The sequence below is a fragment of the Acanthochromis polyacanthus genome, chromosome 11, assembly GCF_021347895.1.
Source record: "Acanthochromis polyacanthus isolate Apoly-LR-REF ecotype Palm Island chromosome 11, KAUST_Apoly_ChrSc, whole genome shotgun sequence".
In the NCBI taxonomy this organism is placed as follows: Eukaryota; Metazoa; Chordata; class Actinopteri; family Pomacentridae; genus Acanthochromis; species Acanthochromis polyacanthus.
Genome location: NC_067123.1, coordinates 2,604,291 through 2,618,362, shown reverse-complemented (window position 1 = coordinate 2,618,362; position 14,072 = coordinate 2,604,291). Strand labels below are relative to the sequence as shown.

Sequence of the window (14,072 nt, the reverse complement as noted above, 5' to 3'; positions counted from 1 at the left end):
TGCAGCTCACATCCACCTGTCTACAGCTCACATCCACCTGTCTGTCTACGGCTCACATCCACCTGTCTACGGCTCACATCCACCTGTCTGTCTGCGGCTCACATCCACCTGTCTACAGCTCACATCCACCTGTCTACAGCTCACATCCACCTGTCTACAGCTCACATCCACCTGTCTGTCTACGGCTCACATCCACCTGTCTACGGCTCACATCCACCTGTCTACAGCTCACATCCACCTGTCTACGGCTCACATCCACCTGTCTACGGCTCACATCCACCTGTCTTCAGCTCACATCCACCTGTCTATAGCTCACATCCACCTGTCTACGGCTCACATCCACCTGTCTACGGCTCACATCCACCTGTCTACGGCTCACATCCACCTGTCTACAGCCCCTCTGCTGCCTCCATCCTCCCAGATCTTCTGCCGGTGCAGCAGCTCCAGGAGGCTGTCTTTGTCTGGGCTCCGTTACATAACTCTACTACCGGAGGTTCTGCTCATACAGTCGGTACATGTGGCTACAGCGATGACATCATCATCTCACGGTGGGTCTGCTGCACCACGTCCTGCAAAAACACGAGCACGGAGGAGTCCTCACCTGTCTGTCTGCGTGTCTGTCTGTCTGAGGAAACACCCGGTCCAGCAGGTGACTGGTGCATCCGGTCTCACCTGAGGACGGCCGGTGTGAAGCCTCTGACCGGAGCTGCAGGAATTAACGGACTCCGCTGTGACTGAGCTGTACACAGCGCAGTGAGCGGAACCCACGCGTGGGAATAGCGTATTCCGTGCCTGTTGCAACACGTGAACGCCCTGTGAGTGGGGCGGAGTCTGGGAAAACCCCTCACCGTCTCTGCAACAGCCCGACCGGGATCTTCACCTCCGACCGACCGACGGCTCCGATAGATCACAACACGAAGGATCCGCTCCACCGCGAGCAGCAACAAAGAGCCGCGCACCGAGCAGCACCGGAACCGGAGCTCACGGCTGCACACCGACAGCACTGCGCCAAAAGCCGCTCCCGAAACGCCAAGCCTGAAAGTTGACGGCGGCTCAAACCGGACGGCGGGTCCGGCGGGTCCGACCGTCTCCGGCTGCAGCCCCGAGCTCGACCTATCAGACGGGGCAGAGCGCTGCTGCTCCGGCCGCGGACCGAGCCGAGCGGCGGGGCGGCGGGGCGGTACTCACAGGTGCGGGTCGGGCCGGTGTCACGGTAGCAGGACCCCGTCGGTGAGGAGGGTCCGGTCCGTTCTGCTCCACCGTCTCTCTCACTTTCTATTGCAGGAAACCGACAGGCCCACTGACGTCAGCGGGGGTCCCGTCTCCGCCTCCCAGCCGCTGGGGGTCCTCCCCTTACAGAGGGGGGCTCCCGACGGCCGACCGGCCCGCTCTCAACCCGCCCGCTCCACTGCGCCTCCCCTCGGCCGCCGCTGCCGCCGCCGGTCGGGGTCCCCCCTGGCGGACCCCTCCGGGCTCTGACTGCACATAGTTTAGGACTGACGGTTTTCCCGGAGGTTCCTTGTTGTCAGGTCACGTTGTGCCCCTCCGCCACTACCGACCGGGCTTCCCCATCACAAACCCGCAGCAGGGCCTGAACCGCGGCTCTCCGTGCTCCGTGCAGGCCCGGTGCCCGCGGTGCCAAACAGCACCGACGGATGAACCGGAGCCAAATAAACCTCCGGAGATTTCTAGGATTTATGATCCGGAGAAAAAGCGACCTAAAACACAGAGTAACCGAGCAGGAGGCAGAGATAGGTGTTAAACCGCGAGGATTCTGGTTCCTCAGGTAGAAAATAAGAAGAATAAATCCTAAAATAAACCCAGATCTGAAGCCTGATCAGGTGAACGTTTATTTAGTCATTTACAGCGAATAAATCACATCTGATAGATGGAATATTATTTCTCTTGAGACCAAAACCGAGAAGAAAAATAAACACAAAGCATCAAAAAACTTGCACTGTAAAAAAAAAACAGGTCAAAAAATGGTGAAAACCTGGCAGCAAATGGTGGAAGAAAATACTTTAAACATGGAATAATGGAACATTGTAGAACTGCAGAAACAGGGAAATAACAAAATATGTGTTTTATCAGCACACTACCAGTATTCTTATTCAGTGCTTTTTATGTATTATTTTCTACATTGTAGAGTAATACTGAAGATTGACACTTTCTGTTTACAACATAATTCCACATTTATTCTTTTATAGTTTTCATGTCTTCAGTATTAATCTATGATGTAGAAAATAATCAAATAAAAACTATTGAATGACAAGGTAGCATGTATAGATAGATAGATAATTTAAAAACTAAATGGTCAGAAGAACAAATTATTTTTTAATATATATATTTTTGATGTGAACATTTTGTACAGTTTGAACCTTTTATTTTGTTAACTGTAAATTACTACATTTTTAGGCATTTAATTTGTTATCAGGGACGATCTGTAAACAAACAGTAAATTTAAAAAATATTAATTGAACAATCTTAAACTATATAGGGGAAAAGTGCTTATTATATTTTTTCCTATCTGTATTCTTTATTTTTACAGTTTCACCAAATACTCAGACAAATATGAGTGTCCAATTGTTATTATTATTAGTAGTAGTAATAATGGTACTGGCATGACTGGATTACCTCCTAAGGGACTCCAGAGCAGAAATTTGTGGTTGTTTTTGCCTAAACTGAGGTTTTCTGTGTGTTTATTACTTGAAACTGTAGAAAATGAAATGATGAAGTTTGTATGAATGAACTAAAACAACATACAGCTTTCAAACCTAGACTTTGATATGGCGGAGCCTTAAAGCTTCTATATGCTTATATGTTCGTATGCTTTCTGCACATATCACATTATCACATGATCCCAGTTTGACCAGAAGCAGCATGAGGTCATCTGTCCTGTCATTGGTTACCTGTCCAGCTACAACTCATTTGCATTCAGCCAATCAAAACATGTTATTTTCACTCTCATTTGAATAAAGCAGTAATTAATATCTGTGAAAAAGCTAATTTATCCACAAACCAGGCTAACTACAAGCTTTAAATACGTTTCATTCCCATCAAGTTCTCCCTCTTCAGTTTTATCCTCACGTTTTTAGTCTTTTACGAACGACTTGCTCAATAAATTCATGTGAAAATATCATCAGAAAATATGGACTTTCCAGATAATTTCATTCTAGCAGGCTGGCTAACTATGAGGCTAGGTATGCTAGTTAGCTGAAGTACTGTGAACAGCTGACTTTTTGTACATAAAACTATGAAAAAAAGTCATTTTTGAAGCTGGGAAGTGCAAAATATTTTCTTCAGCATCGCATGAGCTGTTAGCAAAGAAATTTAGCTTACACAGGAGCGTAGAGGTTGTTGTTTTTAACTCAGAACTAAAAAAAATCTGCCATTTTGGAGGCTGAGAAATGCTAAATATCTTCTTCAGTATCACTGCCAGCATTACATGAGCTGTTAGCAAAGAAATGACATTGCATTTGTTTACGTGCTGTTTTTGGTACCAGACAAGAAGCTAACAGCTCATCCAGAGTCTCGAAGGCTAAAAGTGAAGAATTTACATCCAAAACAGACTTAATAATATTTGTTAAGACTAAAATAAACATATCAAATCATTTTTGACTGCAGAAATTGAAGTTTTTCTGTCACTCAGATCTTCAGGATTGACACTAAACAGCAAAAAAATTTGGCTAGTATTTTCTAATTAGCATAAATCTGACATCAGCTCAACATTTTTGGATTTCATTACATAAAAAATGACACAAATCGACAGGTCTAGCTGTAGAGTCAAGTAAGTTGTGTTGTGTTTTAAATCACCTTTGTGAATTCACATTTGTGTTTCCTTTAACTCACATTTTCCAGGTTAGCTAGCGATGAGCTTGTTATGCTAGTTAGCTGGAGCACTGTGAGGAGCTTCGAGATTGTTTTTTTAAACCCAGACCTAAAAAAAATCTGCCGTTTTAGAAGCTGAGAAATGTTAAATATCTTCTTCAGTATCACTGCCAGCACTACATGAGCTGTTAGCAATGAAATTAAAATGAGATTGCATTTGTTTACCTGCTCTTTTTGCTAGCTAAGCTATCAAACATGAAGCGAACAGCTCATTTAGGAATGTAAAAGAGCAGCAGATATGGTGAAAGCAGACTTAATGTTTGTTAAACTTACTAAAGGGTAACCAACACTGACATAAATAAAATTACATTTAAATTATTGAGGTGGATTTGTGCCACTCAGAGGTTCAGAACTCACCCAATGCAACAAACATTCAGCTAATCTTGACTAATTAGTCTAAACATTTCAGTATTTGATCAGATAAAGGCAACACAAATACCACAAATCCACAGGTCTTCCTCTGCAGATTCATACGTGTTTCATTCTGTTTCAAATGACCTTTGTGAATTCACACTTGTGTTTCCCCGACTTTAACTCATATTTTCCACAGCAGCTTCATCTCAGCAAACCGATCAGGCTCTCCGTGACAATAAACTGCAGCTTGGAGGGAAATTTCTCTTCTTGCTCGGTTTCCTTTAATAAGCTTGTGAGAATACCATCAAACAATATTGCTGCATGTTCTTCCAGCCCACTCAGCTGCAGACGGGGCTGTAAAAGTGTTGAACTGGGCTGATTATGATTTCATTTCGGTCGTGGTTTGCAGCAGAAGCTCTGCAGCGGTTGCCTGGCTGCTCTGCTGTTGTTATTTTTATCCCATCGCTGTATTCCTGGATCCGTGGACACGCTGAGTGAGATTTGGACCGGTCCAGCTATGACACATCACTGAACCAAAAAGGTCAAGCTATTTTTTGCCCCACGGTCAGAAATAGCTCTCAAATAAATGCGTAAATAAATCGAAAGACTTCACCCGGCAACCGGCCGTGTGAAGAAACGTGTCTGCAGAGCGACAATAACACGGGGGGAAGAATCCTGGCGTCATTCCCAGACTAAAGCCAGAATTTATTCATGAAAAATACACATAATTAGCACTATATTATAATTCTATAGCAGGAATATTTCACTGCTCCTCTCCCATAAAAAGGATTAATATCTTGCACATTCAGGTTGTTTACATATGATCATTATCAGCATTTTTATTGACTGATTATTGATAAATTAAGTACTTTAGCTCACATTTGTTTCACTCTGTGGTCTCAGAAACATCTCTCAAACAAACTGAACAACAAACACAAGCCAGGAGGTTAGGGTCTCTCACAGAGGCCAACGCTATGCTAACAGCTAGCAGCTAAGTTAACAAGCAGTCACAGATCAACCTGTAATAGAATATGGAAAACAGCAATTAATGATTTAAATATGGACCTTAGTGTGCAATAAAAATGAGAAAACCGTTAAAGATTAAGAAAACAGAACAGCAGGAGACAAACTGATTATTTCAATCACTCTTATTTCTATTTTGCATTTTATGGTCAGGGATGCCAGGTGTTGGGATAGAAACAAGCCCAAACAAAGGGTTATGTGTAGTGTAATTATGTGTAATGAAGACAGGGATATGTGCAATAGTGACTAAGAGAAACATGCAGTGTTATCATGTGCAACAGCAACAAGGGGTTTTTGTAATATAATCATGTGTAAATGTTGTTTTATTATTGCTTGGTAGCTTGGTTTGGTCCCCAGCTTCTGTCTGTGTGTGCACACAACGAGTTGTTGCTTGTTTCTATGTCTTTTCTCAGTTATATTTTTATGCTATTTGTATTTTTAACATTTTTTAACCTGCTATAATCTCTCACATTTATCTGTAAATGTTCATTAATACAAATTGTCCCATTTTTAAAACAAGAAAAGCCCTCAGAGATCAGTCCTCCTCCAAGGCTGCTCATTCCCCCATATGTCAGAAATGCAGCATTAGTTTATTAGTTATTGATGATCAGAAATCACAGCAACATAGAATGTGTCCATTTAATATAGATGTACCCACAAACTAAATCACCTTCCTCTGAGCACAGGCGTGTGTTCTGCATGTGTACGTTATGTACGGATACCGGATCACGTGACCTAAATATGTAGCAGGAACTGATGGGACTCAGAAACACCCCCACAGTTTAATCAGCTGTTCCTTGGATCATTTCTGATGGATAAGTCCTGATAAGTCCTCAGAGGTGGATTTGTAGTAGGATCACAATCAGCTGATGTAGTGTTCACTGGTTGTCATGGTTACAGTGACGCCGTGCTGCTATCTGGCAACGATACAGAAATCTTTAACTAATCCATGGATCCAGACTATAAGCTGCATCACTGCCAGAATCTGATCACTTGGTCCTTGAGTCATTTCTGAGCTTCACTGAAAATTTCATCTGAATCTGTTGGTCTGTTTTTGAGTGATGTTGCTGACAGACAGACAGACAGACGGACGCTGATCGTGAAGCAAAATGTAAAAATTACTTTTTTTATCTGAATTTAATTTGCGGAGGTCTCTGGCGTTTATTCTTCACGTTTTCTCAGAATTATGAACTATCCTCTGGTTTTAGTTTAAGATTTGCAGCTTTTCTTTGTGTTAAATCATTCAGAATTGCATTTATTTGGATGAAACGAGACATTTGGAGATTTCTGATAGACATTTAACAGATCGATTGTTTAATAAAACAATTTTTAGATCATTCAGAACGTCAGCAATCATTATCAACTGTTCTCTGGTTTCAGTGGAAGATTTGAGGCCTTAACAGATGGACTAACGGACGTCGATCATCACATAACTCCACTGATAGCTTAGTAAACAACCACTGTCAACCATTCAAAGACATGGCTAGGTTTGACCAAAACTCATATCAGTCCATCCCTGTATAAGATGCTACCGTGCTGCACATCTACAGGTGATTCATTTACATGTTCCTGCACACTACAAGTATTTCTATTACTTCCTGGAATCTTTCATTAGTCTTTAACTGCTAGTTTAACTTGTAAAACTGCTTCTTATTTGGCCCCTAACGCCGTCACTGTTTCCTGTTTTGCACTCAGACATGAAGTCAAAAAGCAACCTGGCAGTAAAACCTGATTCTGATTCCTAATCTGAGCTGCAGTCTGATTATTTTTAGCATCAGCTGCTGCACAAAGAGCCTCAGAAACACGGTGTCACCCAGAGAAACTTTGCTGCAGCCATTAATAAGTTACTGTGTGACAGCCGCCCACCACTTCTCAAGGCTTCCTGCTGCAGAGAGGGACTCCGCTCAGCTTTATGACTCACCTGTTTCAACTGCTTAAAATGGCACATTTGAATAGTGGAACTTTTTTTTTTTCTGCACCAACATGAGCGAGCTGTTGTCTTTTCACCAGATCTGAACCGTGCTGCAGCTTCTCTCAGGATTTATTTCCACCAATGTCATTTAGTTCTTCTCAGAGACGGTTAGCGTGGCCTGAAACGGCAGCTGTCGTCGTTTCTCTGCACACCCACGCGAACTCTGAGATGTTTTTAGTGTTTCAGTGCAGGATGGAGAAGCCGAGGAGGGGGAGAGACTGTGTGTTTTTACATAACCACATTTTTCCTGAGAAGACGGCTTGTTTGGTTTGAGCGAACGCAACGCCAAGAGGAGAACAATCGTTTATTAATGGAGCCCTCGGCCGGCCAAAGTCGGCCTGAGCTCACATCAGATCAGAGCTTTTGGTGGAAGTTGGACTCGATCCATTTGTGTCTTTAAGGATCAGCAGAATTTGTAGATTTGTAGTAAAGGGAGAGAGGCGATGTGGATCTTCTCTCTAAATATTAAACATTGAAGTTTCACTGCTGGATCGATGTGATCTGGCCGTTTGTAGCTGAGAAGTTCAGGTTTATATTTTCCACCTCAGCAGCACTCAGACATGTCAAAGTTTCTTCACTAAGGTAATGAGTTAAACACTGCAAACAAACAACAAAAAATCATTTCATTCTTTCAACATTTTTTTTAACAATTTGCTGATTTATGTTCTGTTAAATTATAATGATGAATAAAATCACTGAAAAAAGCATGAATTTACTTGTTAAACATAAAAAACTAGCTATAAAACAATGTCCATGTCAAAATCTGTATTTTTCTACATGACAGAATATTTTAAGGACTTCATGATTTAGTGTTGTTGGAAGTTTTGACAGCTCCACCCGTCGCTCTGTGACTCCTCCCAGAAACATAAACTGAGGTTTACATTTGTGACAACCACGGTAAAAACTGTCACTTTTGCAGATTTCATCAGCTTCAGGTTGCCAGCATACGCTAAAGCTAACACTTCATGAGTTGGTCGTCTCTATTTGATGTTATTACACAAACTAGGAATGCAGTGGAGTTATGTGCGATCAGCGTCCATCCATCCGTCCGTCCGTCTGTCTGTCTGTCAGCAACATCACTCAAAAACAGAATAACGGATTCGGATGAAATTTTCAGGGAAGGTCAGAAATGACTCAAGGACCAAGTGATCAGATTCTGGCAGTGATGCAGCTTATAGTCTGGATCCATGGATTAGTTAAAGATTTCTGTATCATTGCCAGATAGCGGCACAAGTGTCACTGTAACCATGACAACCAGTGAACACTACATCAGCTGATTGTGATCCTACTACAAATCCACCTCTGAGGACTTATCAGGACTTATCCATCAGAAATGATCCAAGGAACAACTGATTAAACTGTGGGGGTGTTTCTGAGTCCCATCAGTTCCTGCTACATATTTAGGTCACGTGATCCGGTCTCCGTACATAACGTACACATGCAGAACACACGCCTGTACTCAGAGGAAGGTCATTTAGTTTGTGGGTACATCTATACTAAGTGGACACATTCTATGTTGCTGTGATTTCTGCCATGAATTTTTTCAAGATGATTTCCGTTGGAACTGATACGACTGAGCATCCTTGGTAGCCTAGCCGCACTAGAACCAGGTCTGAAGACGCAAGGGTCTAGTTACCCTCGACAGGGAGGGAGGCGGGCTAAAAGGTTGTCTATCAAATCACTCTGCAGCAGTTGGGTAGGTATACAACCAATCAGCGCAACGAATAGGCTCCTAGAGCGCCGGAAATCAGAGGATGCGGGAGTTCGGTGAAGCCTTATTTATACAGTCAATGGGTGAAGCTCAAGTATATTACTGACATGTTAACAGGAAGGGTCATTCCAGGTGAAATGACCAGACATTCCTTGGGGGTGTTGCTGCACTATTTTCAAATTAGTCCTAACTTTGTATGCCATTAGACAGTCACAAAAGTACTTTCTATGCAAAATTGTAGGCCTGTAGCTCAAATAGTTTCTGAGGCTACGCTTATATGAGGACCATCTTAACAGAAAACGCAAAAGTGGCGTCTTGTCATTTCACGTTTAGACGAGCGGTTTTGAAGGAAATCTGCGTATATACGGTGACTCTATAGTGTGTGGAATTCAATTGGATATGCATGCCAGGCAGCTGGGTGGCGCTGTGATAAAACTCCACCATGTCTACGCGCATGCGTACTATCTCCCTTTTCAGATCTCTGCCGTGGTAAATGTTCAAGAATGGAATCTGTACAGATTCTGTACGTTTGTTGGTACGACTCCTGTAGTGTACATAGAGCTGCCAGAGTTGCTTGAAGGTACAAAGGATGGAAATAATCACACATCTTTGTTTATTTTCTTGTACCGGCCAGGAAATCAAAGCACCGGTGCACGTATGTGACGTAATCGCGTACGCGACGTGGTCAGATCTCAGCAAAGTTTTGCGTTTTGCTGTTTAGACGGAAACGTAACAGTGGAGCGTTTTCTACTTTTCCACTCTGGAGGCCGGTTTCAAATTTTTGCGTTTTTAAGCCCCCAAAACGCCGTCCTCGTATAAACGGTAGGGTGTTTTGTTGAAATATTTGATGTTTTTACCTGCAAGCGTCCTCGTGTAAACGGCCCCTGAGTTGTGGGGGTCTGAAATTTTCAGAATTTGGACTATAAAAAGCCTCGCCAGCATTTTTTTTTCATCTTTAAGTGGTTAAAAGTACTAGAAATACTGCACAGAAGTGTTCTAACACCCCTGGGTTCCATTCTACACAAACCTGTGTGATAACTTAGCAAACTGGAGCTTTCTAGGTACCTCAGTTTGGAAAATATGAGCTCCCAAAGTTGGACGAGATTTTTGACTATTTTTGGTGGCAAAAATCTCAGTGTGGGACAGGTACCAGAGACCCCAAATTTTTCTACAAGACAGTTCCATCTGTCTTCTATGTACAAAAAAGCAGCAGGGTTATATTTGTAGTTACTGAGATATTCTTACTCAAAATGGCATGGGTAATGTCAAAATGTTTTTTGCTTTTCACTACTTTAAACTGGGATACAAGGATTAGTAGTCATTCCAATGGTAGTATTATGTATGTTTGGTTCTTTGTTAAAGGTGACTACCTTTAAAAAGTGATGCTTCAACCCACATGTCCTAGTTCTGTTTTTAGCCATTCAGTGATTTCTAACTGCAGCGTACTGGGAGAACAGTAGTTAATTTTTACACCTTGATATTTGTGTTTTACATAAAATAGAATAATGTAAACAACATTTACCCTCTAACACTACATTTACCCTCTAACACTACATTTACCCTCTAACACTACATTTGCCCTCTAACACTACATTTACCCTCTAACACTACATTTACCCTCTAACACTACATTTACCCTCTAACACTAAGTTTGCCCTCTAATGCTACGTTTACCCTCTAACACTACATTTACCCTCTAACACTACATTTGCCCTCTAACACTACATTTACCCTCTAACACTACATTTACCCTCTAACACTACATTTACCCTCTAACACTAAGTTTGCCCTCTAATGCTACATTTACCCTCTAACACTACATTTACCCTCTAACACTACATTTGCCCTCTAACACTACATTTACCCTCTAACACTACATTTACCCTCTAACACTACATTTACCCTCTAACACTAAGTTTGCCCTCTAATGCTACGTTTACCCTCTAACACTACATTTACCCTCTAACACTACATTTACCCTCTAATACTACATTTACCCTCTAACACTAAGTTTGCCCTCTAATGCTACGTTTACCCTCTAACACTACATTTACCCTCTAACACTACATTTACCCTCTAACACTAAGTTTGCCCTCTAATGCTACGTTTACCCTCTAACACTACATTTACCCTCTAACACTACATTTACCCTCTAATACTAAGTTTGCCCTCTAATGCTACGTTCAGCCTCGACTGATTCTGATTTTCATTTATGAGTCTGCATTTATTTTCATTGTGCTTACATTATTACCTCTGTGCCTCGTTAAACTGGTCAGAGTGATTAATTTCAGTTCAACTGTTTTTCTCTTGGTCTTTATTTAATGTCGGCAATTAGAAAACGTCAATAATTATCGACTGAAAGAAAACATTTGACCATTAAGGGTTTTGCAGCCACAGAGCCCAGCATCACTCAGGAGGTCTGAGGAGTCAGATATCACTTCCTGTCTGATCGTGGCTGATAATCTGAGGATTTTTTGGTTTGTTTCAGTGACTTTCCCAAACCTTTGACGGTGCAGCGGTACGATCACAGCGTGGTCATATTGAAAGAAGGGAACTTCCTCAGCCGGCCTACAGCATGGCAGCAAAGCTAAGAATAACATGGAGGACAAACAGAACAATGACAGACACTGGCACTTTAAACATCTGGAGTCACTTAGAAGTGTCCTTATTGTGGAAAGAAAAACATTTTTTTTCAATGTAAATCACCTTAAATGAATGATAAATCCAGTGTAGACACAGTTAATGAGGTAAATGACTATTCTATCTGTAAACAGCTGATTTTTAATGGAATATCTCCATAGGGGTACAGAGGAACATTTCCAGCAACCATCACTCCTGTGTTCTAATGCTACATTGTGTTAGCTAATGGTGCTGAAAGGCTCATTGATGGTTAGAAAACCCTTGTGCAGTTATGTTAGCACACAGTGGCGTGCACAGACATTTGAGGGGCAGGTGCTCAGGGGAAAAAAGGGCACCTTATGCAGCATGTAGAACCACTGGCTGCCTTAATAGAACAGTATGAGATTTGGAAAAAAAAATAAAAATCAGGAACACATTTTCTGTAACGACATTATGTGTAGCGTGGAGCTTGTTAAGCAGGCGGGCTAAAAAGGAGAGAGGGTCTCCAGGTGGGTGGTTTCAGAGTGGAACAGCTATGAGGTGTTCTGGTTAGAGAACAGGCAGCCAGACTCTACAGCAGGGGTGTCAAACTCTGTTCCTGGAGGGCCACTGTCCTGCATGTTTTAGATGTTTCCCTCTTCCAACACACCCCTGGTCTACAGGTTATTGGTATTTATTGCTGGATAACTCAGAAGGCTGTTGACTATAGACAGCTGTGGTTATGAAATATTACAAACAGGAATAATAATCAGTGACACATCTGCCATCAGTACAGCCACAAATAATAACGCCACTGTTAGCACATGAATAAAAGTGGGAGTTTTCATGGAAAACATGAAATTATCTGGGAGCCCCCAAACTTTAGAACGGTGCTGAAGGTCAACTTTAACTAATATAGAGCAACTTGACTAATTTTAGAGAAATTTTAATTATAGAGCAACTTTATCTCATTTAGAGCAACTTTAGCGATAATAAAGACCAACTTGAACTAATATTGAGCAACTTTAACTAATATAGCGCAATTTTAACTAATGTAGAGCAACTTTAACTATTAAAGAGCATCTTTAATTAATATAGAGCAATTTTAACTAATGTAGAGCAACTTTAACTATTAAAGAGCATCTTTAATTAATACAGAGCAACTTTAACTAATACAGAGCAGCTTTAGCTATTAAAGAACATCTTTAATTAATATAGAGCAACTTTAATATAGAGCAACTTTAATATTAGAGCGGACTTTAACTCAATTCAGAGCGACTTTAAGCTAATGCAGCAGTGCATGCTGATGAGGACGCTGCTGTTCTCGGGTTTCCTCCTCCTCTGTTTGGTTTTCCTCCACATCAACATGGATCTGACCTTCCACAGACAGACAGGATCATGACATGCCTCAGTGTCCTATTTCTGTTGGCTCACAGCGACATGTTTGCATAAAGACTGATGCAGCTCAAGTATTTATAGGGTGACGTCCTTTTATCCCCTTTTATTTTCTCCGTGGGCTTCCTATTGCTGGCAAACTGACCATGAACGCCCCGTATATAAACGCTGTATGAATTGCTGTCCTGTGGAGATAAAGCTCTGCCTTAAACCCTCCTCACACCGGACGCTTCCCTCTGAACACGTTACAGGAGCACAAACACCCCACCGCCCTCCCTGACAAACTGTATTTCAGGGTTTTAAGTGAGAGCTGCCTGAATGATGAGGCCGTAATGTGAGCTGCTCTCAGTGCAGTTTGCTTCCATGAAGGAGGTTTTTTATTTGAGCTTTAAACAGCTTCAGGTTCTGGGTGTTTCCTCCACGGGCTCTGCTGGATGCTGTGTTTACATCACACCCCATCATGTTACAAACTGAGGCTGTTGCTGGTGGAAACGCCGAGACTCCACCCACTTCCACCCCCCACCACTCATAAACACACACACACACACACAGGAACACACATTAACATACACATACAGTATTAACACACACATATGAAAACACACACATGCATGTTAACACACAGTCACATATTAAACACACACACAAAATCCAGCTAATTTCTCTGGATTTGGTTTATTTTATGTGAATGTTCTTAATGAAGTATTAAAATTTTACTGATATTTATGGAATCACTTTAGATATTTTAAGGATTTTTTTTGTAAGATTTTTTTGTCTTTTTTTGGAAATATTTACAAGAACTTTCTTGCCAAATTTGGGGAATTTTCATGAATATTTTTTAAAGGTAAAACTTTTAAGGAATTATTGGAATTTTATTCCTGAAGGTTTTGCAAATTTTCAAAAAATTTGAGGACTTTTTTTTGCTGAATATTAAAAAAATTTTCAGACATGGAAACTATATGTTTTGGTGGCTGTAAATGAGCACAACAGGAGAGCTAACACACATCCTCAGACTCTCCTCTGCTGCTCTGAAGCTCCCTGGTCTTCTTCTCTAACTAGATGAGATCTCTGGAGGCCACAAACGCTCCTCAGAGATGTTTTACAGCCACCAGGAGGAGGAACACCTCTGCT

The 14,072-nt window shown here is 41.7% G+C and overlaps 1 protein-coding gene across 1 annotated transcript in view; it reads right to left on the bottom strand.

The window, feature by feature from the left end:
• Nucleotides 1–143: 143 nt before the first annotated feature.
• Nucleotides 144–14,072, bottom strand: part of LOC127536075 (uncharacterized) — a 59,473-nt gene continuing 45,544 nt past the window's right edge. Inside the window, exons 12-13 of the mRNA XM_051955489.1 lie at nucleotides 302–385; nucleotides 144–259 (exon numbers count right to left, since the gene is read on the bottom strand). Of these exons, the coding sequence (XP_051811449.1) occupies nucleotides 155–259; nucleotides 302–385 (189 nt within the window). The 3' untranslated portion in view covers nucleotides 144–154. The remainder of the gene's footprint in view (nucleotides 260–301; nucleotides 386–14,072) is intronic.